The 27,430-nt window shown below is 37.0% G+C and overlaps 3 protein-coding genes across 6 annotated transcripts; all 3 read right to left on the bottom strand.

Annotated features, from left to right (window-relative positions):
• Nucleotides 1-1,734: 1,734 nt before the first annotated feature.
• LOC115432975 (APC membrane recruitment protein 2-like) lies at nucleotides 1,735-6,082 on the bottom strand. Its single transcript, XM_030154113.1, has one exon. It carries the CDS (start codon nucleotides 5,871-5,873, stop codon nucleotides 2,682-2,684), a length of 3,192 nt encoding a protein of 1,063 aa, XP_030009973.1. The 5' UTR covers nucleotides 5,874-6,082; the 3' UTR covers nucleotides 1,735-2,681.
• Nucleotides 6,083-8,859: 2,777 nt separating this feature from the next.
• LOC115432976 (organic solute transporter subunit alpha-like) lies at nucleotides 8,860-13,833 on the bottom strand. Its single transcript, XM_030154114.1, has 8 exons — nucleotides 13,755-13,833; nucleotides 13,232-13,383; nucleotides 12,442-12,515; nucleotides 11,149-11,307; nucleotides 10,854-10,965; nucleotides 10,466-10,612; nucleotides 9,488-9,593; nucleotides 8,860-9,394 (listed from the first exon to the last, which is right to left on the bottom strand). The coding sequence occupies exons 1-8, from the start codon at nucleotides 13,828-13,830 to the stop codon at nucleotides 9,228-9,230; spliced, it is 993 nt and encodes a 330-aa protein (XP_030009974.1). The 5' UTR covers nucleotides 13,831-13,833; the 3' UTR covers nucleotides 8,860-9,227.
• A 3,501-nt stretch (nucleotides 13,834-17,334) lies between these two features.
• LOC115433138 (palmitoyltransferase ZDHHC20-like) lies at nucleotides 17,335-27,022 on the bottom strand. 4 transcript variants are annotated; one of them, XM_030154399.1, is made up of 13 exons: nucleotides 26,888-27,022; nucleotides 25,375-25,401; nucleotides 25,147-25,241; nucleotides 23,682-23,802; nucleotides 22,622-22,691; nucleotides 22,291-22,323; nucleotides 21,917-22,037; nucleotides 20,575-20,707; nucleotides 20,315-20,441; nucleotides 20,105-20,191; nucleotides 19,934-20,019; nucleotides 19,766-19,829; nucleotides 17,335-18,718 (listed from the first exon to the last, which is right to left on the bottom strand). In XM_030154399.1, the coding sequence occupies exons 1-12, from the start codon at nucleotides 27,003-27,005 to the stop codon at nucleotides 19,786-19,788; spliced, it is 1,062 nt and encodes a 353-aa protein (XP_030010259.1). In that variant the 5' UTR covers nucleotides 27,006-27,022; the 3' UTR covers nucleotides 17,335-18,718; nucleotides 19,766-19,785. The 4 variants fall into 4 exon arrangements, with proteins under 4 accessions (XP_030010259.1, XP_030010256.1, XP_030010258.1 ...); XM_030154396.1 differs by having other exon boundaries at nucleotides 17,335-18,650; nucleotides 19,782-19,829; XM_030154398.1 differs by having other exon boundaries at nucleotides 17,335-18,653; nucleotides 19,785-19,829.
• Nucleotides 27,023-27,430: the final 408 nt, after the last annotated feature.

Genomic DNA, 27,430 nt, shown 5'->3' with positions numbered 1-27,430 from the left:
GTCTGGGCTGAAGAAAAAAAACATCTGACGTCTTAATTTAATTGACCATATGTTTACCCTCATAACCAGCTTTATCACTGCTGTAACAGACATGGTTCTAAGTTTACAGCACATGCCCTTTGCACCAATTTATAAATATTTTGATCCTAAACTGCAGGTGTTACTTAGAAACAGCGTGAGTTGTGTTGGAGCCTCAGGGGGATGCTGTACTTTTCTCAGGGATATGGTTTCGCCCGCTCCAGTCAGTATCAGCACCTGACGTGATCAAAATCCTCGTGTTTTTCTCAGGCAAATGATGGTTTTCTCTTCTCAGCTTGCAGCCTCTGGCTCCCTGAAGTAAACAGAGGTCTTTTTGTGTCACCTCTGCAGCACTTTATTTGTAAAAACTCACCCTTTGTCCTTTTTCTTCTTATTCATAACACCACACTCCTCTCAACATCACCCCATGACTCGTATCAGCTTCCTACCCTTAACCTGTGGTTTCACTCTCTCCACTGGCCATTAAAGTTTATTTTCAGCATCACATTTAATGTGTCTACGCAGCTTTGTACCAGGTCTCTAAGCTGTTTTGTTGTTCAAACAATCTGCCTTTTAATTCCCTGGTGTGAAATCTGAGGGAGCACGCTCTAAATGTCCAAATCAAACAGTCCACTCACTCTGGGGACAATTATTCAGCAGATCTATTGGGCACATTTCACGCTAAGAATAGCAATGACACACATTCCCAAACTCTTTTCCTCATTATAAGGTATGCATGTTAAGCAATTTCCCTTGCAGCTGATTGGCCGAGTGCGGCTGACATTCATGTGCTCTCTATTCAGGTCAGTGAGCTTGGACGGAGGATGATGTTAGAATGATATTTCTATAAAGACCATCCGAGCCCAGGCTGTAGTAAAATGCTGAGCTACTGTAGGGATTTGTCAGTGAAATGAAAATATTTGCCAGTTTCTATTCTGTAAGACTTGACCTTTAACCTGGAACACAGAGTTACATAATAATCTTAAATATAAAATTAGCTCAGGATAATATGTTGTTTTTAATGGATCATTTTGCAGTGAATTATTAGGTCCTGTTGTCTAATTTGCAATTCAAAAAGGAAGCATCAAAGCAGCATTATCTTTACATCATTATGTAATCTATTACACCATATGAATTACCAGCCTTAGTATATAGCCCTGCATTATGCATCTGTAGCACACTGTAGCTCATATTTTCATTAATAATTGAATCCTTTATATTAAATATAGTTCATCACCTCCCAGTGCATCAGAAACAGTTTTGTTTTTTTTTGTTTTTACATCTAACAAGACTTTTCTGTAACTTATGCCATTTAAAGTATGAAGTGCATCAGTCAACCATTATAACCTTATAGCAAAACCTGAGTTACTGACTCAACAATATGTAAAAGAGTTTTCTTGAGCACATTCTCAAGAAAACTCAGCATATTCTTGAAATAGACGTCAGATTATTAGGTGAAAGCAGGTTTAGAAACTGAGTTATATTGTTGCGTAGACATCTTAAAAATAGAGTGAAGCAGTCTTATGACTTTAAGCTGTTTTATCTATCTTGAAAACATGAAGAGTTATGTAATTTTCCATATAAAACTTAGGACAACATATTCCTTTTCATTATACTGACTACTTTCTCATGTGTTTACCTTTTGCATAATGTTACTTAAACCACAATCTCCCTACAATATGTAAAATGAGATATAATCCACCACTAAACCAGATCTCAATTTGCTAATTATTCATATCATTTTATTGATTAAATAGGAAACAGAACAACATAGATGAGACTATACACAGAGATACTGTTCTCATCTGAGGATAAGTAGAACAAGGGTAAAGATGCAGATCTCATGTCAGCTTCCTCTCAGTCTTGCTCAAACGTCCACTGTGCCACACATTGTGGCTGCAGCATATTTCACATCACAGGAAGGAGTTATTTCCATTACTTCCTCAAAGCCACAGTCTCTCCAACAGTTCACGGTGAGATCTGATCATGTTACATATGAGCAGGCGGACACGCAGGCGCTGTACAGTTCAACATCTTGTGCAAAAATTAATGGCAAGTTATCTGCTACATACATCCAGAGAGAGAGAGAGAGAGTTGTGGAATGTGAATTTGGTTGCTGCATTTATATATAGAGCTCCCGCAGATCAACTCCTGACAAAAATAAAAGGTAAAGGGACTGGTTATTATCAAAGAGACTTGCTGGAAAGAAAGACAGAAAGACTTGAAGGTTCCTACAAAAAGTAGAGTAACAAAAGTTGAAGTACTGTAGAAAAGACTAAGTCAAATTTTGAGAGTCTGTAGGAAAAGCACCCTTTAAAAAGGCACTCGCCCATGTTGTGAGTGTGACACTGATCCCAGAAGACCTTTAATCTTACTTATCCTTAGTTACCGATGCTGCTGTGCGTCCAGGTGTGACCTCGGACCTTTCCTGAGTGCAGATCTGGTCGGCTCAGCACCAAAGAGCCAGGCTTGTTGCTTCGGCTTACTGAAGAGATGTTTTGTGCTTGAGTGCTGTCTGCTTTCTAGACTCTGTTTGCTGTTGTTTATGTTGAGCCAAGAGTGATACAGTAGAGAAGTATGAATTGAAAATGGGTGGTCATGTAGTTACATTGGAAAAAAAGTTGCAGTCAGAGCCATGGTTTGTTCACTGATTATTCCAGTTTTTATTTTCTCATCTGGCTGCTGCCGCTTGCAGCTGTGGGTTTATTACCAACCCTGCGGACAGGAACCTTGGACACTGGTATCTTGGTGCGAGGCGGGTCTTTAGCTTGAGGGATTTGGGAGGCAGTGTGAGACTGTGCCCCGTGCTTCACAGGGATTTTTGAGTCACGCTGCAAACAGGTGCTGCCTTTTGGTTGCTGAAGCTGCAGGCTCTCCTCCTGGGTGTGTTTCGGGGTGACCACAGTGGCCTCAGCGTTACTGATTTTATCTTTGCTTCCTGTGTCATGTGAATTAAAGTGTGGCCTTACTTCTTCCAGCACAGGCGTCGGTGGGTCCCTGCTTGCTTCCTCATCAGCATGTTGGCTGTCCCGGACTGGGATTTTGCCAGCCCTGCCCCCTCCAACTACAGGTATTTTGCTAAGTCCTGTCGTCTTTGCTTGCGGTGTCCTCTTTTTCTCCTCCTTGTTGGGCCATGACTCATTCTGCAATTCATCAGTTTTGGAGGGTACAGGCTGAGTCTCCTGGGCATCTGAACTCTTTTGACTTCCCAGAAGCCCGTCCACTGTCCCCCGTCCACTGTCTCTCATTTTAGAGGCTTCACTCGAGGAGAGAGAAGTGACAGGACAAGGAACAGGGGCAGGAGTAGGGGCTTTGGACTGAGAAAGTGGAATCTGAACAGGAGCAGGAGGGTCCTTAGGTACAGAAACTGGGATTTGAGGGGCCGGGGTTGGGGCTTTAGGTACAGAAACCGGAATTTGAGGGGCAGGGGTAGGGGCTTTAGGTGCAGAAACTGGGATTTGAGGGGCAGGGGTAGGGGCTTTAGGTACAGAAACTGGGATTTGAGGGGCAGGGGTAGGGGCTTTAGGTACAGAAACTATTGTTTCTGCAGGTGAAGGAGGGGCTTTAGCTTGATTAACAGGTACAGGAGCATCTTTAGGTATAGAAAATGCGACTGGAGCAGGGGGAGCTTTACCTTGAGAAACAGGAACAGGATCATTTATAGATACAGAAAAGGCTACGGGAGTGGGAGGGGGTTTCGCTTGAGGACCAGGAGTATTTACAGATACAGTAAATGCTACTGAAGCAGGAGGAGCTTTAGACTGAGATACAGGAACTTCAACTGGAGCAGGGGTAGGTTTCGTTTGGGTAAGAGGGGTCTGAGAAGGGGCAGTAGCAGGTACTGGGGGTGCAACAGTTTGTGAGGTTGGAGCTGGGGTTGTTGTGGGAGGAGGGGGCATCTTACCTAAAGAGGTTGGTGCAGTAGCAGGTACAGTTGAGGAGATTTTATCTAAAGAAGCTGCAGATGGAGTTGGGACAGATGCAGGACCAGACTGGGGTTTAGTTAAACCTGGGGCAGCTGTACTAGATGGAGGACAAACTGCAGAAGTTACAATAGAGGGAGTCTTACTTAAATCCATAGGGCTGGATGTGTGAATGGGTTTAGAAACAGTCGTAGATACTGAAACAGGAGTTGAAACTGATGTGGGAGCAGGTGTGGTCTTGGAGGAAACGACAGGTGCAGGAGGTGAGGGTTGGGTTGTAACAGTAGATGCGACTGATACCGCCGTTTGGGGTTTCAATTCTCCTGTGGCTGAACTTTTGTATGAAGAGAAGGTTTGCAAGTTGACACTGCCAGTCAAATCCAGTTTAGCAGATAGAGACTGGGTGAAAGTAGCAGGGGTGGGAGGGCTGTGGGTTAGCGGGGGTTTAGCCGAAAATGGAGAGGATACAGGGCAAGATTTAGTTGCTGCAACAGGTAATTTAGGATGTTCTGTAATCTCTGAGGCCAATTTGCTAACTGTAGAGGTAAGAGTTGGACTAGCAGATGGAGCTTTAACTACTGCTGCTGGGGTGTTGGGAGGAGCTGTAGTAGAGGGGGCATCTAGTGTGGGTTTAGTTATTGGAAGGGAAGACATTATTGGCGCTGAAACACTTGTTGATGTTACAGGGGTACTTGAAGGTTTTGTTGTTGCTGTAGATGTAGTAGTTAGTTTAGTAGTAATGCTGGTCACAGGCTCTGGAGCTGAAGCAGAACCTGATTTGACAGTCTGAGTTGTCAAAGTGGAAGATTTTGTCAAAGTAGTGATAATGGTGCTCGGCTTGGCAACGGGAGAAGAGGTTATAGTTGTCTTTGCTGAAGTCAGAGATTGGGTCTGGCTCATACTGACAGCCACAGAAGAGGGTTTTGATGCAACAGAAGTAGTGATGGAGGATGAGGTCAGTGGAGATGACATGGTGGGTTTGGAGAACAGGGATGTGGGTGATGCTGTGGCCTTAGTCGCCGCAGGGCTGGTGGCACCACTGGATTTGCCCCACTCAGCCTCCACATCAGCCATGATGTCTCCACCCCCTGAGATTGAGTCAAAGGTCAGGAGAGAGGAGATGTCTGCCAGCAGAGTGCTCAGACTGTTCTCTCCGGGTACCATGGGGGGTTCTGTTGTGGGTAAAGGCGGCACATGCTCATTAGTTCTACTCACATTGCCTGCTGTCATCTGTGGACTCATTGTCTCTGATGGGGAAGTGGCCGGGCTGTCCTGTGTCGTTAAGCTCTTGGTGGGACCACAGCTCTCAGTCCCGGGGCTGTCCAGAGAGCGAGGCTGAGATTTAGGGGTGAGAGTGAGGTCCTCTTTGATGATTTCCACGCTGTTGGTGCGAGACGACATGAGAAGTGGGCTCGGTGGAGCCTCCTCCTTCTCCTCCTTGTCCTCCTTATCCTTTGAGCGAAACTTAACATTGCCAAAAAGACCCTTGAGCCCACGACGCTGTCGACCCACTGGCTGGGATACTGTTTGGACCCGGCGGTCCAGTACTCCTCTTCGGCCGCCCCTCAGTAGTGACAGGAAGCCGAGGGACTTGGCAGAGCTGGCTGAAGAAATGGAGGTGCGAGCAGGGGCGGCAGCGATAACGCCATCTTCACCAAGCGGCTCCTCGTCTGTCTGTTCACCATCTCCTTGATTCACCCCCTGTCCTTTTTCTTTCTCAGGATCCTGTTCTGTGTCTGCTGCAGCTGTCTCTAATCCATCAGGGGTTTTAGCCTTGTTAACAGGTGACTTGTTGTTTCCATCTCCTTTATTTCGAATAGAAAAGATGTTACCTGGCTTGCGTTTGCCAAACAGCTTGAATCCTTTTCTGATTTTCCCACTCGACTGTGATTCACCAGGCGGAGGGTCCGTGCTCTCCGTTTGTACATCCATCTTCTCTGTGTCCCCCTTCCTCTGTATCCTTCAGTTGCTGGCTGCTCTTAGAATTCCCCAGCCACTTGTTTGTACATGTATGTCTTTATCTCCCTCTCGTTGCCTTCCGTTACCTCTGTTGCTCTCCGTCTGTTTCTTTATCGGGTGTGTGTATCCCTCCCTCTGTCTGTCTTTGCCATCCAGCTCTTTCTCCTCTATTTCTCCCTTGAAGGCCCCTCCCCTTTGCCTCGTTTTTGTCTGGCTGCTCTCCCCGGTTGCCATGGCAACTGAGGAGCTAAGCAGCTTTCGTCAGCAATGCAGAGCCAGGGGCTATCATCAACCCACCCTGAACACAGCTTTCTCTTCCTCACTCTCTTTTTCTCTGTCTGATGACTCTGTTTACATAATGGGCAAAAACAAACACTCCATTAATGGATCCAAATTTTGTATTCTGAATGATCCGGCTTTATATAAACATCTCATCCTGACTAATGCAGTGTATTTTTACATGCAGCCTAATAATCTGTTTGTGGTACACATTTGGTCTTATTTTTATTGAAGTTATTGAAGAATTATTATTTTAAGAAAAATAGAAGTAGTCTATTTAGGGGTAGCAAAAATTAACAAAGCATCCCAATTCAACAAAGCATCCCAATTTGTTTAATATTTTTCACATTGCCATTTTTTAATGGATATTATGATAAAAAAAAAAAATACTTAGCTGCATTATATTTTGGGAGGCGATTAACATATTGACCTACATTCCTGTTTGGATTGTCCACCTTTTGCTGTTTTGCATATTTCATATCATACATAGTCCACTCTAATGTAATGTTATGTTCAAAAACAAACATTTCTGAACATCTTTTAGTGGACATATAAAAACTGAAAGGTCCTGTCAGGGTAAATTTGCATTTGTACCATGAAATCAATTCATAGCTGGATTAACTGTATCAATGTTGACTTTGTTAACATCTTGATAGCATCAACATCAGGCCACAAGACAATCAAACAACTGAAATGACATAATCATCCATGAATAAATTGACTTTATTTTAGAGGAAATGGTCTGCATGTGCTAATGGAGTAAATATGCTGTAAACTGTATTTTCTTTCAATATTATAAGACTGATGAAGTGAAGAGAGCATTGTGAATATTTTGTCGAATATTTCAGATTTGGCCCTGGGTCACAGGCTGCAGGTAGAATCCACCATGAGTTCCCTTAGTATAAATGTTAAATCTGAGGAAGCAAGGAGTAACATTTCACAGCCGCTTATGCTTGGAGCAAAAATATCATCCAAAGTTGTTTTAACCAGTTAAGAAACGTCTCCATAATACATGATACATTTTAGCGACACAGAAAAAGCCATGCATGCTTTTATATCATCATATGTGGACTTTACCTGCTAAAATTCTCAGTCAGACTCGCATTTACATCTTACTCAAAATTTAACAGCCAGAACATGAACGAAATCCACTCCTATAACCCAGGTTTTATCAACTTTGCACTGCTTTTCCATCATGTTCAGTTTATATTTTAATATTTTAAGATCATTCATGGCCTGACTCAGGAAAACAATAAGAACTTTCAACACTTTAAATTCCTAAGATCAGCTTCCAGAATAAAAAACTATTCATTTCCAGTTATAGTCCCTTGACTTTGGTGTGAAATGACTAGACACTAGCCTCTCTGATTTTAATTTGTATCTTGTAAATCTTTTTTTGACTATACACAATACAATTAACTGACTATGTTCCTTATTTGTACAATATACAATTTTTATTTTGCTTTTGTATTAAATTATAGCAGTAAAGGTGACCCATGTGTGAATACCATGTGTAGTATCGTCGTTCTGAAAGCAAAAATAAGTGCTAAATCTATGTGTGTGGTCAGCAAATTGTTTTTCATCATGCGTCATGCGTATATCGGTCATGTGAGTCAAGGAGAAACGGCTGCGCATCTTCAGGTCATTGACTGAAGATTTTCAGTGGAATAAGGATACCCTCTTGTGGATATTAAAGAAACAACACATGGCACAGTTTGAGTTAGAGCCTACTGTAAAACCTACAGTCATCTATTTCTGCTGCACATGTCTGGAAATAAAGCTGCTGTCAGAACTGCACCTGTCCTCCAAAATATTCTGTGAAAGTGGAGCAGCTGCCTCTAAAATAGTTTTACCTCAAGGTTATGCGAAGAGACGGCAGGATGTTAAGGAGAGAGTCATATTGTTGGCAATATTATGGCAATTAAATGGAATCCAGGAATGGTAAATCTTTAAGTTGATGTTTCAGACAATAAATGGAACAGAGGGGGTGATTTGTCATGAAGTTATTTAAAGGCTTTGGTTTTGTTAACTGATTTAAAAAATAAAAAAAAAAGTTCAGCAGAAATGACCCGACAGTTTAGACTAAATCTGAAATGGAAATAATAAAACAATCACAAACACACAAATATATCACGACAGAATTTAAGGTGGAAAGACTTTCTTTTTGTGAATTTGTGTACATGTATACATAATTCCTCAGTAAAAGAATCTACATGTTCACTAATGTACATAGGTTATCATGTTAGTATGTGACTTTTGTTAGTGTTAGTGCAATGACCACAACATCTACAGTATATCTCTTCCTCTAAAACACACACTGACACAAATAAATAGCTGGATTATATCTTTTTATCAAGTTGCACATATACATAAAATAGAAACTTATTCCAAACTTACATTTTTTTTAACCTCTATGCTCCTTTTATGACAGAAACAGAATCATTTTCAGTTCTAGATCTTTAATTATATACTCCTAGAAGAAAACAGAGTTAACCTCCTTTCATCATACTTTATAACACACTGTTTTGTCTCTAGAAAAAAAAGCAAGTATGAATGTAATACGCTGCCTAATTTTTGCCCAGTACTATACTCCTTTTATGGTAAAAAATGTAAAATCCTGAAAAAAACAGTTAATGTAAACAATTATCAGCTGTATTGGTATTGTCTTATGTGGTTATTATTATTAGACAGACCTGTTTGTGAGATTTCTACTGCCACCATGTTATAAATATGGAAATACATCAAAATTAACCTGTGGTGTTCAAACACTGAATACATAAAAACATTTGAGCAATTCAATGCTGTACCTTTTTACACAAACAGACTTTCATCACTATTGCAAATGCATCAATGGATATGGAGGATGCAACATAAATATGTCAAAAAGGAAATATAATGTGTAGAAAGTACAAAGAATTAATGTGTAAAAGTCAAACAGGAAGTCATTTAGCAGTTTTCCCTTTTTCCTTATGTCTGGTCCGGTTTGAGGTGAAATGTAATACCATATGGAAACAGAGCAGTGTGACACCCTCGCAGATGTCACTCTGTTTAGACATCGTGTTCGACAAGCGCAGCCTTCACCGCGATGCTGGAGTTGTGGTTGTTTTCACACTCATGAGTGTCAGTGGGAAGTGGGTCATATGTGCGACGGTACAAAAACCTAGTGACCAGAGTGATGATGAACATCTCTATGATCATCATCTGCTGACTTAGCACTTCAGGACAGAAAGAGACAAAAGGAAATACAGAACAGACAGATTAGACGGGTTAGATTTCACATGTGAAAAACATGTAGGGATGTTTCTTACTGGATCCTCGAGCCTGAGATGAGAAGGGAGGAGCACAAGCAATGGTTCCATCCAAGGCCAGGATGTTAATGATCGAAGTCTGCAGCTGACTCAGAACAAGTACCAGCTGAAAGGAAAGCAATGCCCATCAATTACATGTATGCAGATGCAACTCATTTTGTACTGTTTCACACCCAAATATCAGGATTTATAACACATGAAACTTAAGGGAAGTGTACAGAAATTCAGGAGATAAACTTGAAGACAGCAGAGGAAGAAAAGTAACCAAATGCATTTACTCAAAGTAAATTTTAGGTACTTTCCTTGAGTACATCTATTTTTGGCCTCTTTGTACTTATACTAGCCCACCACATCAAAACATAGAAAACACACATGCTGAATCATGAAAATGTCTTGACAGATTGCATCACAATTGACAACTTTTTCAGTTAGATAGCTTGGATAGTGGTTCCAAACACATAAAGGATAAAACTCAGATGAAACAATCTAAATAACTGCATTAGCCTACATGTGGACAATTAGCTAATATGCCCAATGGATGGATGGATGGATGGTCTTATATTCTGCCCTGAAGTTATCTTTTAGGGCAATATGTGAGCTTTTTCTATTTCCACAATATATCTGTTGCTTAGAAAACATTCTTAGTTAATCATTTCTAGTTATATATTCCTTGAGTGTGACACATCAAACATACAGCCTTTCAACCAGCACATGCTACAAAACACAATGCTGCCTTTTTTAATGGTTTGAGGGATGTTCTGCTTTCAATTCAGGATAAGGGAGACTGGATTGGGATGTTTCTTGGGCTGGTTCTGAGTGCTGGACCATAGTGTTTTTTTCCATATATGACCTCCATTTAAGCCACAAATCAACCAAATTTCACTACAGGGGATACATATCCTATAAATCTAGGTGCTTTATTCTGATTATTTTGATCTCTATGGCACACTGCAGACTAAAGTAATTGTGCTGACTCACCTGGTACATGGCATACTTTGGAATCATCTTGAGGCTGCGTAGCAGGCTGTTGGTGTTCATAAAAATGATGCCGACCGGCCAGAGGGAGACAATTGTGAGGACACCAATAAATGGGTTTATCCAAATCGCTGTACCTGTAATCTCTAGCTGAAATGGGGAAAAAAAAAAAAATTAGATAGATAGATAGATAGATAGATAGATAGATAGATAGATAGATAGATAGATAGATAGATAGATAGATAGATAGATAGATAGATAGATAGATAGATAGATAGATAGATAGATAGATAGATAGATAGATAGATAGATAGAGATTCCAGTTTGAGGTAATGTTCATATCATATTCAACAGAACAGGATATTTAGAAAAGGTTATGTCACAAACTTACATCAGAAAGATCAAAGTTTCCATTTGTCCACAGTATTACGGAGACAACAGAGAGCACTGTCTTTAGGATTGCATACTGAAGAGCCCCCAGCTTCAGTATGAATAACATTCGCCTGATTGATCAAAAAAATAAATAAAAAAAACCATGTGAGAAACATCTGCAGTCATATATTACATCAGAAATCTACACACATAAACACATTTAACACATTAAAGTAAATATAAGTATTTTTTGGTATATTTTGAACAGATTATAGTAGTATGATCTGTATATATGTGTATAAAAAGGTGAATACCGTGACATTGGCACATAGGGCAAACAAACGCAGCAGCAGCAACAGGGTCCGGTGCTGATCTTGAAGGGTTTACCAGAAAACCGCTTCAGGAAAGTGCGGCTGCCTCCCAACTCTTCAATCATTAAAGCCAGGATCTTATACACCACCACTGCAAAATAACTACGGACAAAGATCAGGGACTTAGAGCCCTCTGTAGCACTTTACATTACAGCTTGGCAATAACACAGTCATACTGTAGTAACGCCAAGTCATAAAATAGTAATAAAAATAGCAATTACAAAATTATAATTCTGAAATTAATCTTCCCTTATGTTTCATTCACTTTGTTTGAAGATAATACCGTAGAAATTACAAGTTTGATGCATTAATCTTATTGCCTGGAAACAGTTGTGGTTCTTTTGGTGAAATAACCATGAATGAAGGATACAAACTACATGTGTCTATTTAATTTCATAGTAATATAAGACAAAACCTAACCAATAATGTAATGCTTATACAGTGACTGAAAATGAGCAGAGATAACAAAGAACTTGGTGATGTAATGCCATGCTTTTACTTTGTAATAGCATGACGTTAGTAGATTATTACCTTTGTCTTAACAAACTACTACCACGCTGTTGTAATGTTATTACGGGTCAAATCATTACGGTATTCGAAATCTCTCTGACGGGACATTTTTGAGACAATTTAACAGATTAGTGTGGCTAAATGACCGACATTTTTACTTTTAAATTCATTTTTGCTTCAGTTGGACCATAAGGAATTATCCAAAACGAGGAGCTACTTTATATTGAAATAAATGTTGGGATGGCAGTCAATTAAAGTTCGCTCTCTGACGGGACATTACTGTGTTTTGACCCTTACTGAGCTATATAATACACTATTATTGCTCATTTATATATCAAATATGTATACATTTATTAATATTGCTGCAATTATTAGGATATGAAATAATAAGAATGTGTCAAAAGAGATAAAAGACGTTCTTGCGGATGGGTTTCATAGCCAATACATGTGCCATAGCATGTGTGTTGAACAGAAACCATATAAATCAGAAGGTGCTCACATTTACTACTGGTGATTATCTATAAAAACCTGAACATGTTAATGAGTTGAGCACACTTGCACATGCGGTGTGATCTTTGTTTTTTATACATGTGATGATTCATTGAGCACAGTCACCATCCATTTCTCTGTTTATCCAAGGTTTTATAGTTTACACAGTCATTTAACCGTATTACAACTTGTTTTGAGAAAGCTTTTGAAGAGAATAGTGTGTAATAGAAAATGTACCAGTTAGATGTCATGTCAGTGATCATGACTGCTCTAGGGATCCACATCCCAAAGCAAGACATGGTGGAAATAACCTGGGAAATATTGAGAGAAGTGTGATTAAATTTAATATAAATATTATAATTAAATATGTAAAAGGTTAAAACCTGCCCTGGCTTTGTCTGACAGAGCATTGGCATTGGCATTTAGATATCCAGATGTTAATTATGTTACAGTTGCAGAACCTTCTGTCATATATTACTTGCTTATAAACAAACAATCTGATGAATATAGATTCTGGAGGTATCAGAGCTTGAGCATAAATTATGTCTATCCTAAATTCATAGTTGTGATTAATACAAATTAAGAAAAAAAAAAAACTCAATGGTACACCTCCTCCACTTTGTTTCCTCTGTAAAAAGAAGAGTCATGTATTAATGCTATAATTGGGATATTTTGCTTAAGAGGACACAGATAATAGACATGTATATCCTATAATAGTCTTGGATGAGAGTAGAATAGAAGGCCACAACAATTTTTTCAGACACATTTTTAATTCATTTCATATGGAATGTCCTTAATAGTGGACAATGTTCATCTTATTTATTTGTTTTTTTAAATAAAGTTGTGAAACTCTTGTCTCCCTAGAGGACAAAATCCATTCCTGTGTTTCAGGAGGACATAAAGAACTTACACTGTATGGCTTTGTATGGAAACAGTCCACGGATAATATCAGTAAACATTAGAATAATAAATGTTAAAAATTGTATCTAATGTTGCCATATTAGGATTAACAGAATGTTATACTTACTGGTGCTGCACCATTGACCCAGATGATGGTTGTCTTCTTAGGGTAAGGTAGTTTTTTATAAATATAGACACACTGCTCCAAATATAGTAACAGCGACAGACAGGACATGAAGGTGAGCATAGAATAAAGGCAAATTCCAAACACATCTAGCTCTGGTGTAGAACAGTGGAGCAGAGAGTGACACAAAGTGGGATTATTAAATGAAATGCAAATATACACATATGCACACAGAACAGATGTTGACTTAAAATTATATAAGGATAAAATAGGCTCATGATGATATTTTGCTGCTGATCTAACCTCATATAACCCTCAAAGACTCTTGGCCGCTGATGCACATCCATAACAAAACACAGTTCACTTCAAAATTTAAGTTTTACTTCTTGTTGCACGTGAAAAATATCAGGAAATGACACAGAGGAAGTACGTGCATAATAACTGCCTTAACTATTACTATCAGTAGCTGTTCTGATTGATAAGATGATATTATCAACAGCAAGATATAATAATGTAGGTCACTTACGTTTTATCACATCGATGGCCAGTGGCGGCTCTTGTAAACAAGCCGGGTGAATGGTGCTGTTAAGGACTTCCTCCATGTTATTCAGCAAATCCTCATGGGAAAAAAAGTGCTCTAAAAGGAAGGTAAAAATGAATTACATTAAAGGATTTCTCTCTGAATGAAAATGGTCAAGGTCTGTCACAATAACTTTTGTTTCTAGTGGTGAACCTGACAGAGTATACTTTACCCCTGAGGTGATTCTTATGAAGTGACAGATTAACAAGAGCTCCCTCATAAACAGTCGCTCACTCATTCACAGGATTCAGAGTCAAAGCAATTAAAATAGCGACAAAGAATGTGTCATGACCAGTGATCTTTGACAGGGTGTGTGGTTTCCTTCTCAGCAAAAGATCTTCAAGTCCAAGCCGGCTTTATTAATAGTCAGTTTCAGTTTGCCTAACCTGCTCAATACGCTTTATAGTACTTTAAGATTAACATGTAATATATATATATAAAACATTCTATCATTTTGATTTGATTTACTGTGTTAAACTCTATATAGATCAGGGATGTCAAACTCATTTTAGTTCAGGGGCCACATACACCCCAATTCAATCCCAAATAGGTCAGAACAGTAAAGTAAAAGCATAATAACCTATAAATCATAACTCCAATTTTTTCTCTTTATTTTAGAGCAAAAAATTTAAAGTGAAATTTCAACAATATCGTCCTCAAAAGAGAACGTTTGGTCACCCTAAGTTACACATGTGCATTCCAACTTAAAGATCGCAGTGGATCTACTAAGGCACAAAGCATTTAGTAACAGACATAATATTGTTAAAATCGCACTTATTTTTCTTAAGAAATTTCAGGTTGTTCACGGTTCATGGTATTCATATTTTTTTATTAAAGGATAGTTTGTAGATATAAACATTATTATCTTGTAATTTTACTTTTTTTTTTTTTTTTTTTACAACAAAACCAAAAAAAAAAAAAAGAAAAATTTGGAGCTGTCATCATTTATAGGTATCCAATCCACTTGAGTTTGATACTCTTCATTGTTAATATTTTTTGTAAATCCATCTTGTGGGCTGGATTGGACCCCTTGTTGGGCCAGTTTTGGTCTGCAGGTCATATCTGACACACCTGACCTTAACTCACCAGCTGATAGGCCATGCGCTACTGTGAAGGCACTGCGTCATCGTCATCATCTCGGTAGGTGATGAAACTGCTGGTCGAATTCATTTAAAATCTATAGCTTTTTTGGGACAATGTCTACAAAGTTTATTGACATTTTTGAGAAACTTAGATTTTTGAATTTTTGACGAATTGCTCAAATATTAACCCATAAAGACCCAGTGCTATTTTTGTGGCAGTTACCAAATGACTTTTTCCTCCCTATTTACCCATTATTAAGTAATTTGTCACCATTTATTGTAATATTATCCTCTTTATATCAATTATTTTTCAGTGTAAATCAGGTATTTTTCTATTTGTAATTCACTGATCATGTAGATGTTTATAAAAACTCAGATTAAAATTGAGGGTTACTATATCAGAAACAGAGAAAAAAGAAGAACAAGGGACTTTTTCAGCAAGATATTAATAACTGAACATAAACCAGTTGTCTCCATCCACTGTCATTGATCAAACACCATGGGTTTTACTGGTGAATCAATGTTGTAGAAGATGACAGTGATTCCACGTTCACTACGGAGCCTCTGAACATCCAAATGAGTCATATCTGATGACCATGAAAAGATAAAAAACTGTTTTTTTCATCAGTTATTTACATGTATTGATCGGAGTAGTAGATCAACAGTTGTGAACCATTTTAGGTCAGTGGATGCTTTGGGTTTTTATGGGTTAAAAAAAAATTGCCTTTACTTATAATGGGCCATGTTTTAATGGCTTATAAAATGGAAATGGTTAGAGATATCAATGTAGTTACTATTGAGCACTAATGGGAAGTCATATATGGACTTTCATTTTTAATTAGTTGAGTTATCCTCCAGTGAAAGTACCACCCACTTTTAATGGGAGATTGATAAGACCACAGGACTCTAACAGCAGCAGAACCTGACAACCTCACAAATTCAAGTTGTTATTGATTCTTGATAGAACATGCCAATAAGAAACAAGACTATTGGTCCTATTTTTATTTTAATGAACAACACAGGAATGTACTTGAGTAAAAACCAAACTCAACTGAGAGCTATAAACATTAAAACTACTGACTTCAGACTCATGATTAAAGAAACATAAATACTGTTGGTTTTTTTTTTTCAAAGTTTGGAATGTATCACTGCAGCGTCATTTTTATGAGGAAGTGAGAGGGAGTTAACTATTTTCAAGGCTGAGCTGAGTGTTAAGACTCCTTTATCTAATGTGTTGTTACACAGGCCAGTAGCACACAGGTCCTTCACCTCTGTCTGCACGAGGCTTCTCATATTATCCAGACAAAATGATACTGACGCAATAACTCATGGAGCAGAAGTGTTTCATCACCAGTATCTCCTCGAACTCCATGAACTGCACATGCCATATGATTTTAGGTATGATTTTAATCAGTTGTTTTCTGGCTGAATTGATGAAAAAGCATCATACAAAAACAGTCCTTTATATTATATTCATATTTAATATATTACACATAACAAATAGGTTGTATTTTTCTCTAGCAATGAAGGTTTTCATTGGAATAATCTTGATTTTGCAGTACAGCCATTTTTCACCATTTTCAGAAAGCAAAGCCTTGATTAATTGCATTAATTTGTTACACTTCCCAGCTCCACCTACAATTATCATCAGTTATCTTTACATTTGTACATTTTCAGGTTAAAATAATAGAATTCAGACAAGACATAGTGATCTGCTTAATGCTGATGTTGAATATCTGTGAAACACATCAATGTTTGGGAAAATAAAACAACAGATTCTAAAGAAATATTCATCATGTGATCAAAATCAGTCCAGTTTTTGCCATGGATTTTAATAATGATTTATTGACAAAGTAAAAGTGGGAATACTGTAAATGCTGCAGGCTGGTGCACTTCTAGTGCACTGCTATGAAAATGTTGTATTTGTTTGTTTGTCCCTAATTGTTTGGACGTTCAATAAGGCAGGTTAACTGTGAACTGAATTGCTCTTTGGGAATTAACAAAGTAGTCTTAATCTGAATCACTTACTTCTTGCCATAAGAATATACAATAAAATATTAAGACTAAATTGGGTTTGATCATTTAAGTTTGATTAGTAACTCAAAGTACTTAAAACTGAATTTTAGTTAGCTGCAGAATAATATTTTTTTTTTTTTTTTTTTTATTATTATTATTAAAAACAAAACCAGATGTTTAAATTCCAATAAACACTTTTACTTCATGATACTTTTGTTATGATTTAATTGTACACTGATCTTACAGTTTTTTCCTATTTTTTCATATTAAATAGATGGATAATCATTTCAGTTGGTAGTTGGTTATATGAAAAACATATGAATAGTTGACACTAAACACAAAATCAGAGCTATTTTACCATAATTAAAATCGAACAACCTTCAGGTTCAAAATGCAGAGCACCAGTCTTTGAAGAAAATAATTACACATACGTTTTTCACATTAAATTTATTGTTACAGAACAGTCAGAGGTCACGTTCTCAATAAGAAAGCAGTTACATACACACTCAAACACAACAACAGCTCTTGTTAGGAGTGCATTAAGCCAAGTTCACACAGGCTACCATTCAGTCTGTAATATCTATGTTATCATCTATGAGTGGAAATAAAAAAAATATGATGCATGAGTCTGTCCTTCATACAAAAGTGACATCATCAATGTCCCTGACCTTTCAAACAGATGGTTTTATTGTTATGTCACGGTGTGCTTTTGCTTAAACTTATATTCATAGACAAGGACAAGATGTGAACCCTGGACACATTTTATTCATGGCATTAACACTCATAACTCAGTTTAAACAAATGCAAAGCAAAGGAATGAGCATTAGCTGGACTTTAACCCTCTGGAATAAACCAAGGAAATCTATACTACAGTAATTCTTTAAAAAGCAGAATAAATTAAACATAAAATCAACAGACATGGAAATAAAATTATAAAACCTGAACAAATATAACATTTACAATTTTACATTTACAACATTGACAATCTTAGTGATACTCACTCTGCATTACATGTGATTTTTCTTTTGTGTATTTATTTATTATTTGGATTAATATAAACTATACAGACCGTAAACTGGATTTGGTCCACACATTTTGAGCTTATATAACCTGTACAAAATTGGAAATGAAAAAAATAAATATCTGAAAAAGTGTAAACACAAAGACCTTCACTGATCTTCAAATTAGCTGCTTGACTCCTTATTGCATTGTGCCAAGCCCTGAACATAAAGTAAAACCCTGATACATACTGTCAACAGTTTTTACTCTTCAAATGCCTTTTAGTCTTAACAAAGAAAAATCTTACATGTGTGGCTCCTGCTGCTCTAAAACAAATTCACAGCTTGGCTTAGATATCAGTGCTTCATTAATACTGGTAAACAATGATTTTTTGGTTTAAACTTAAAACAGGATTAATCCATGAAAATAAAAAAAAATGGCTACTAAGAGAAATCAGTCCCAGAGGTTTTCAAATGCAATAATAACAATAATAATAAAAATAGACATAATTTAAATGTCTTTGGCTAATTTAATAAAGACAAAGCCTTTGTCTCCCTCTGGTTCAGACTGGTGCAGTCTACATGGTGATTAGCACACAACATTATAGTATGAAGAATGGTCCATTTCATGTACATGAACACACATAACATGAGACTGCAGAGTCAAATTATGATGACAGCTCCTGTGGAGGTGCTGATGATGCTACCTTAAGGCCTCATGGCTGATGAGCTCTTTACTGATGTGCCTGCAGCAACAACGACAAAGTACAAATAAGAAAAAGAGAGCAGAAAAGTAGTTATATATATATATATATATATATATATATATATATATATATATATAAATATATCCGATCCAATATATTATAGATGCGTGTATGGCACCTCGCGATGCGATACGATTCACACCTATATCACGATACAGAGCGATTAAGCACATTCTGATTCAAAACATTCATTCTGGAAAAAAAATATGCAGTGCAATTCAATGAGTTTGATTATTTATTTATCAAGTAAGAACATGACTTTTCACAAAGTGTCTTTAGTTCGGTTTCAGAACATCTGCCTCACATACAGTCAGTGAAAAAGTTTAGACTTTCTTTCTAAAGTTGTTTCTCTGCATGTTTCTAACACTCAAGTTCTTGCTCCCTCACCGAATCAATCTGTAATGTAATGTATTTGTAATGTAGGTAAAACAGAAAAATGTTCTGTTACTTTAAGAGACACCTGTACAAGGTATTGTGGGATGTGCTGTTGGATCTGTATGACACTGTTTAAGGAAGTATCTCCGGTTTGTACGGCACTATTCAATGCAGTTCATCTAGTAAAAAGTAGAAGTTCATTAACCACATGTGGTCACCTCCTTCTATGTCTGTAAAATTCAGATACAGACGTTACAGTATTCATCCGTGGCGCTCGAGCCACAGTGCATGAGTGGAGCTCAGGCTGTTAGTGTGCAGTGTACACATCCGCAAATCCACAGCGCATGTTAACGTGGGTCTGAAGAAAAGAAAAACTTTACCCAAATAAAGAGTAACACTTTTAAATGAGGGTAAAAATATATTGTATTGAACAGATTAAATTTTATCGATACAAACATTCAAAACCAGTGCACTGCAATATCATCCCAAACTTTTCATTCACTTGCAGCTTCTCTACCGCTGCACTCGGATCGTGCACGCGCATGTCAGCGTATCAATACATATTGGATAATCTTCCTGTCCCTTATATATACACATTATATATATATATATATATATATATATATATATATATATATATATAGATAGATAGATAGATAGATAGATAGATAGATAGATAGATAGATAGATAGATAGATAGATAGATAGATAGATATAAAATGCATTGTTCAATAACTTACTATGGCTCACTCTCCACTGTCACAGAAACAGTATGACCTCCATCTAAAATGGGAAAATAATAAACACAATTAGTCATTTACAGTTGTGAATAATTATATGCCATACAGTTGAATAAAACTGACAAAAGAATATGTAAGAAAACCAACCGATTTTGTCTTTGCTGTTCTCTGCTGTGTGTTGCACATCATTACCAAGTGTAGCAGGGTTGGTCTCCCCCTCAACAGGACTCGAACTGAAGATTAAAGATAAACACTCAATGAACAAAACTGAAACAGACTAAATGTATTCTAAAAATATTATAAAAAGACAACACTTGCCTTTTGCCATTTTGCTGGAGGATATTGTTAGCCTGTTCAGGATCTATGTGAACTAATCTGGTAACAAAGGAATGTCCATCCCCCAGACTGAAAATTAGACAAAGACAGCTTTAGCCTACATTGATCATTAGTCCAGGGACAATAAAGGAAATGAGTTACTGATGCTGCCCATTTTATACATCTTTAATAGGGATTTGTGAATTTAATCACCTTGAAAAAACAGGAAAAATCCAGTACTTTACTTGGTCACCAAAGACCTCAGCTACATTTTTACTAAAGCCTAAAGAAAACCCGTTTTTGTCAGGACCATTTGTGAAGACAGGAGCCCTAAACGCCTCTGAAATAGAAATGCAAAGAAAGATATCAAGAAAAGTATCAGACATAACCTCAATATGTTGAAATGTATGCACAACAGTAAAATCTGTGATAATTATCAGAAAGTTTTTTCAGTTATGTTGAGCAGTGGTTACCTATTGTGGTCCTGTTCTTTCCAACGAGCCACAGATGGTAGATGAGGAGTGACAAGATGCTGATGAAGAACAAAGACGCCACGAAGAACAGAAACAAGATGTGGAATTTGGCGTGGGTGTCAGGGAGTTGTTTCTTCAGATGGAAACATGAGCAACAAGTGTTAGTTCTATGAGTCCAGGTGTCAGTAACAAGATACCTCTACCCAACAAATGAGTAATCATGCAAAAAAAAAAAATCATAGGAAAAAAACATATTTATAATCATTAGTTTCACTCAGTAAAATATTTCTGTAGGACAGGTAAAGTTATGAGGCTCATCTAACACCACAGACAGTCATGCAGTCTTGACAGAAGTGCACACTAACATTAGATGATGATCATGATCAGTTAAGGATCAAACTGAGATGTACTGCAAGGCTTCATTCTGCCTCCACTCTGTAGTTTTTAAATGTGTTTGTAAATAAATAAAATAATTTAAATTTCTAATATAATAAATAATACAAATTGTTAGGAGCAGGAAAAAAATAACTGACCATCCTCCTCAGAGAAACTGACAATCTTGCACATTTACTATTGTTGACTTTATAAATTAGATATCTGCTGAATTGTTATGTCTTGGGTAATTTTTACTTTTTTAAGCAACTATTATCCCTCAAACTACCATATTTCACTCAAAAGATGCCTAATTTTAGCCACTATCCATGTTTTGACAAATCAGTAGTTTGTAAAACATCCTATTGGTATCTTTGTTCCATGCACTACCATTGCCTTGATCATGTAAAGCACACCAATAACAACAGTACTTTGAAAATATTTACCTGAAATAGCATCTTGATGCATGACAAATCTGTATTTATTTCACTGTGTTCAGATTTTTTTTTACTGGTAGTATTGTCTTTTCTACAAATAAAACATCATACCATTCAGTACTGGGCCATATGACAGGAATCACTGTCTCATGCGTAAAGGCATGCAGAACAGGATCATCTGATAAGCGATCACATGACATGCACTTGAGAACTACCCTGACATTTGTTTACCACTTAGTTTGTATCTCAAAAGTGTCTTTACTAGTGTTTAATCACACACTACACCCTAGGCTGACAGCATTTAGGATGCAACAATTTTGTAGCTTCCATTGTTTCTCTTCCATTATGCTGATGTTCCTGTGCTTCTACCAGAAAGCTGCTGTATTTGATCCATTAATCTGGTTGTGAAGCCACATGCAATAAGATCTGATGCATTAAATAATTAAATGACCTCTCTTAATAAATTGCGACAAAAGCAAACAATGCACAAGTAAAACCATGTCCAAAAAAATAAAAGAAGTATCTGTACTTACAGTCCAGAATTTGATGAAATACTGGATGACTGTGGCACAAATGACCACACAGTACAGTGAAGCGTAAGCCAAGAACAGAACAAAGTATTTGTAGTTTGAGAATCCAACACAGTTATTGACCCTGGAAGAAGCAGAGCAAAAACAGGAAATGAAAACAGCACACATACTCACAGAAAGAGATGTTTATCTACTAACATTTTACTCCAACAGAACACTGAACATTTCACAACCAAAAAAAAAAAATACTCATACAAGTAAAATAAGATATTATGAGTATGGATTCATGAAGGGCAGGATGATAGAGTCAATGGAAACACCGTTAAGTCAGCACTATAAAAATATAACCTTGAACAGTTAAATGACAAAGGACCTACCAGGGGCAGTGATGATCCATTTTCAGCACACACCTTCAAATAAGCAAATAAAAAATATACAACCTTTTTTATCACCATCTAGTACATTTTGTGTGTTTTGTAGAAGTTGTTAAGTGCTGAGACATTTACAGGCTGTGATTTACGAGCAGATAAGAAGATTTACAGAAGAGAATAGAGTCAGGGCTATGTTTTATATTCTGTAACAGCAAAAGTTTCTCTTTAATTACAACAAACACTACATGAAAAGAATGAGATCAAACTAATCCTGATGGGTAAAACATAAAACTGTGACCTGTATTGTAAGGTGTGTTCAGCCATAAAAAACACTCACATCTCACAGGTGGAGCAGTGATGGCAGCGGTCAGGTTTGATGACTTGGCAGTGGTCACAGTATCTGATTGCTGTTGACAGAAAATAAAAGCAGAATTAAATGAGTGCCATACATCTCCAGCACAATAAATACAATGAAAAAAAAAAAACATAACGTGCTCCTCTGTGGATGGAGTTGAATCACTCTACATTACACTCGAAAAAATCCAAATCTTACCAAGTGTATTTTTCTCATTTTTAGTCAAAATATCTCATCACACTTAAAACCAGACATAATCACCTAAAGAGTAACTTTTCAGTGAGATATAAGAACTTATTTTTAAGACAACAGATCTTGAAAATCTTATTTCAAGAAATCTTACCAAGATCATTTTCACTTGTTCCATTGGCAGATTTTTTTGCTTGAATTGAGTAAAAAAAATCCGCAAATGGAATACATAAAAATTATCTTGATGACATATTTTGACTAGAAATAAGAAAAATACACTTGGTAAGATTTGGATTCTTGCAGTGTAAAGCTTTTCTCCTATGTGACAAATTGTGGTTGAAGAGCACTACAACATATCATTCAAAGGGCCGAACATTCACATATTTAATGACAGTGTTGTAAAATATGTAGGGATACGTGTCTTTTGAAATGTCCCAGTGAGATTATGTATCTGACGCACAGAAGAGCCAGGTGTGTCCCGTAGAGATAAAGATGTGCACCTGAGTCTAATTAAACCTGTGTGTGTGTGTGTGTGTGTGTTTCTCTAAACCCAAGACAGATGAGCATATGATACATCTTATATAGGCCAAGATGTGACGTGGTGTATTTAAATGTGTTTACGCTTCAAACCAAAAGTGGAAGATCCGGTGTAGCAATACTTAACATGCAGCTTCCTTGCTTATTTTATGCTGCGTCTGTGTTAGAATGACAAAGATGAAGTAAATGATGAGGAAAGTGTTTGTTCTTCCTTTTTTTGAGATGCCATGTTAAGACTATGAGCATGAAACCAAAACTCTCTAATCAACTGCATGAACTTTAATCCAAACTTCTGTTTTTTAAATAAAGGCCTCACCTCCTCCTGCGGTGCATGTATACACTGGTAAATTCTTTGCCACTTTCTTCAGAATCTGTTGCTGCATCTCAGCTCTGTCTTCTTTCTCAAACAGTTCCTTCTCAGCTCTGGGCAGACCAAACTAACAGGCCAAGAAAAGACAGACTCAGAATAGAAGGTATTTTGACAGAAGTAATATCTGTAATGAGGATGACTTTCCCTGTGACCTACAGGAGTAACCCTACTTTCCCTTGAAGTACCTCAGTACTTCCCTCAAAAGAAGCCATCAATGACAAAATCAATAGTTTGTAAAACATCCTGTCATGATCTCTATTCCACACAGAACCTTGAATTGCCAAGATGAAGTGGAGGACAGTATTAAATGATACTCTGATTTTTTCATATATGAAATTAAATTAATAAAAACCTTGATGTATAATACATCTTCAGTTATCTGACTAGTAGTGTTTTCTTTTTATCACCATAACCATCACTCCTAGGCCATATGACAGGAGTCAGAGTACATTTACATGCATACTATCATTCCACTATTATTCTGAATATAATCATATTCTGAATTTTACAGGTGTCATGTAAACAATATATTTTGTTTGGATATTCTAAAATGGGAGGGGGGCATTTTCTGATTAAGACATGCAAAATTTGTGTATATTATTCCAGTTTTTATGACAATTTTTTGCACACGTGTACAGCACAATTGAAAAATTAATCTAATTTGAGTATTTTACCCCAGGTTACAACACACGGCCCCTGTTTATGCTCAGTCCTCCAAAGGCCACGTCTGGTTGGCACAAAAAACACTCTTATTTTTACACATTAAGTCAGATGAAATCAGCAGGGTGTTGGATATGCACAAATAACAAAAACTGACCTTTTCAAAAAGTGTTTGAGAGAACAAAGGAAGGAGGCTGAGCTCACACAGTACGACATCTACATACAGGGGCAAATTATCCAAAAAACAAACAAACAAACCCAAAAACACGCTGTATTTTAAAACTGAGATAGGAACAACTGCATGTAAACAGGAATATTAGTGGAATGTTCCATTTAATTAGCCATGTAAATAGCATATTAGGAATTTTGTCTATTTATTTTAATATTATGTGCATGTAAATGTACTCATTCTCTTATGCAGAAAAACATGCTGAACAGGACCATCTAATATATGATCACATGATGCACATTCGTGAAACGCACTGATAGCCTTATCTGTTTATCAGTTGTTTGATATCTTTAAAATGACTAATCATATGCCACACCCTTGGCTGATGGCTTTAAAGATTGAAGTTTATTTCAACCTATGTCTTTAGGCGGCCTTTTTGATTGGCTGCTCTTTCCTTGCTGTGGTCCTTTCTCCTGTTCTTAAAATGTATGCATCATAAAATAAAAAGAAACCAAGTGAACAACATTCTATGAAGCCATCCATAGAAACTGACTGACTGGTAATTACACACTGCCGGCTTACCGCTTTCGAAGGTCCAGCAGGTTTGGACCAGATAGTTTTCCAGTATGACCATATAAACATGAAGAGGAAAATGTGAAAGATGACCAAATAGCTGACTGTAAGGAACAAAGGAAAATTATTTTAATGGAGTTATACTGGTACTTTGATATAAACATAGTGGTTGACATAGAACACTAAAATGTGACTTAATGTGAAAGAGAGTCAGTGCTATATGTGGATATGACTTACTTCGTTCTGCATTATTTGGGATTGTATCTGCATAATACAAACAAGAGAAAGTAGAGAAGTGATATATTAATGATCATATCTTGAATGTCTGAGGCATCATGCTTACACATCCCCCACCACAAACTCACACCACCCTCTTCTCACACCATGTGGTGGCAGCCTGGCACGGCCAGCAGTGACCCACCCATAACAGAAAGCTTTGTTTAAACAGCAGGGATGTCCCTGTCCTGTCCACGGCTATAGAGAGCTACACACAACACATACACATAGTGTATATCTTCATGCTGATAATGGTATCATCAGTTTCAGACTGAAACAAATGATAAAGAAAGAAGCTTCTGTGCTCAGGCACACAGTGCATTTCATATTACACACAACAAATAAATATCAACTGAAAAACACACCAAGTCAGTCAATATTCATGAGAGTTAGATTTCGTTGAATGTGGCTAGATTCAGATTTCTTTTTTGTTTGAGCAGTACAAATTTGAATAAATATATTTAACTTTCAAGCCAAGATCAATTCTTAAGGTGTCCCATTTCAAACATTTCCAGCATATTTCCATCTTCATATTATATTTGTAAGTAAACTGATCAAAGGTGAGTATAGATAATGAGTAGACATAAATAGTAAATTATATAGTCTGTCTCAACACAAAATGCTGATTTTTAAAGCTTTTATTTTGTTAACAGATTAACATTTTTACATCTAAATGAAAACATCAAAGCATCATTGTAATAGGTTGGCAAGTAATCAAACATTACTTGCATCTTTATTAATTGATGATTTGGTGATAGATAGATAGATAGATAGATAGATAGATAGATAGATAGATAGATAGATAGATAGATAGATAGATAGATAGATATCAAATGGTTAATCTGTTCTATATAAATTCCTATTTGTGGAAAACTACTTCTGAAGCAGTCTCCAACTACACAGAAAATGCTGTGGGTCAGTTGACTTAAGTAAACAGTGGAACAGGACACAGTTTAACTATCTGTAAACACTTTAAATGTCAGAAACACAACTCCAACTTTTTGTTCATGTTAAAGTGGGGAAATTTGACTTTGGTTTAGAGTAAAAACGTATTTATAAGTCAGAAAAAAGTAATCATTCATTTATCTATTTAGTTTTTGGTCTCTCCAGGTCATCCATCTTTCAATTCAATGTCAGTTAGCTACTTGTTGCCTAATGGACTATCGGCACTTAAAGTTATTAATTATTAATTAATGATTGTTGAAGCTGCTGCAGGCTCAACGTCTCCTCTCTCCCACTAGAACGGGAAAAAGTTGCCTATTTATATTATCCTTATTTGGCTCAATTTGTTGTCATCTTATGATGGTCTAAAAAAAAAGAAACTAATGATTCATACGCATAAGGGCTGTAGCAGGATAAGATTTAAATCTGACTTCAACTGGCTTATCAAAGTTGTCAACCCCAAACTGTCAACACACAGCTGATATCCGACATGAAGAGACAGATAAATGTTTATAAAAGTGAGCGTACTTACAGACACAAAGCTCCACGACATACGCGTAGTAAGACCAACCAACAACCAGGTTTATAAACAAGACAGGTACCCAGTTTAAAACCCGTTTACAACACCTCAGCGCATGAGAGGGCGCCATCTTTAATCTGTGTAGGAGAGAAGCGACGGTGACGTCGAATGAATGGATGTAACTGTACTACAAGACCCAGCAGCCATCAGAAGAGGACAGGGAGCATGCGCAATTATGTTTTCAGAAAAAGCATCGTCCCTTTGTAATTTGTATTTTCTAGTCAGCTTTTAACATAAAAAATTACTGTAAACTATGGCGATATGGTGGCTTTGAAGACATTTTTTTTACATTCTTTGTGTGACAGAATAAAGGCATCACATTTGTTTTTAAAGGCTACCTACATCCTAAAATGTATCGATATTCAAGGTTTAAATCACTATTTCCAGAGTTTATATGAATTTAATATACACTTACTAGACAGCAAGTGATGATGATGATGATGATGATTATTGTTAGTGTTGCTGCTGTTGTTGTTGTTGTTATTATTATTATTA

This window comes from Sphaeramia orbicularis, chromosome 14 (genome assembly GCF_902148855.1).
Source record: "Sphaeramia orbicularis chromosome 14, fSphaOr1.1, whole genome shotgun sequence".
NCBI lineage: Eukaryota > Metazoa > Chordata > Actinopteri > Kurtiformes > Apogonidae > Sphaeramia > Sphaeramia orbicularis.
The sequence above is the reverse complement of the archived record's forward strand: the minus strand, read 5'-3'. Positions and strand labels throughout refer to the sequence as shown.

Bases quoted from the DNA above. Each gene is read 5' to 3' on its own strand.
- LOC115432975 (XM_030154113.1), bottom strand. From the start codon at position 5,873: ATGGATGTACAAACGGAGAGCACGGACCCTCCGCCTGGTGAATCACAG.
- LOC115432976 (XM_030154114.1), bottom strand. From the start codon at position 13,830: ATGGAGGAAGTCCTTAACAGCACCATTCACCCGGCTTGTTTACAAGAG. The intron at 13,384-13,754 runs GTAAGTGACCTA...GTTCTACACCAG, and splicing joins GGCCATCGATGTGATAAAAC to AGCTAGATGTGTTTGGAATT. The intron at 10,613-10,853 runs GTAAGTTTGTGA...TCCCCATTTCAG, and splicing joins GAAACTTTGATCTTTCTGAT to CTAGAGATTACAGGTACAGC.
- LOC115433138 (XM_030154399.1), bottom strand. From the start codon at position 27,005: ATGGCGCCCTCTCATGCGCTGAGGTGTTGTAAACGGGTTTTAAACTGG. The intron at 22,692-23,681 runs GTGAGGCCTTTA...TTCTGTCAACAG, and splicing joins TACATGCACCGCAGGAGGAG to CAATCAGATACTGTGACCAC. The intron at 22,324-22,621 runs GTGAGTGTTTTT...GCTTATTTGAAG, and splicing joins CACTGCTCCACCTGTGAGAT to GTGTGTGCTGAAAATGGATC.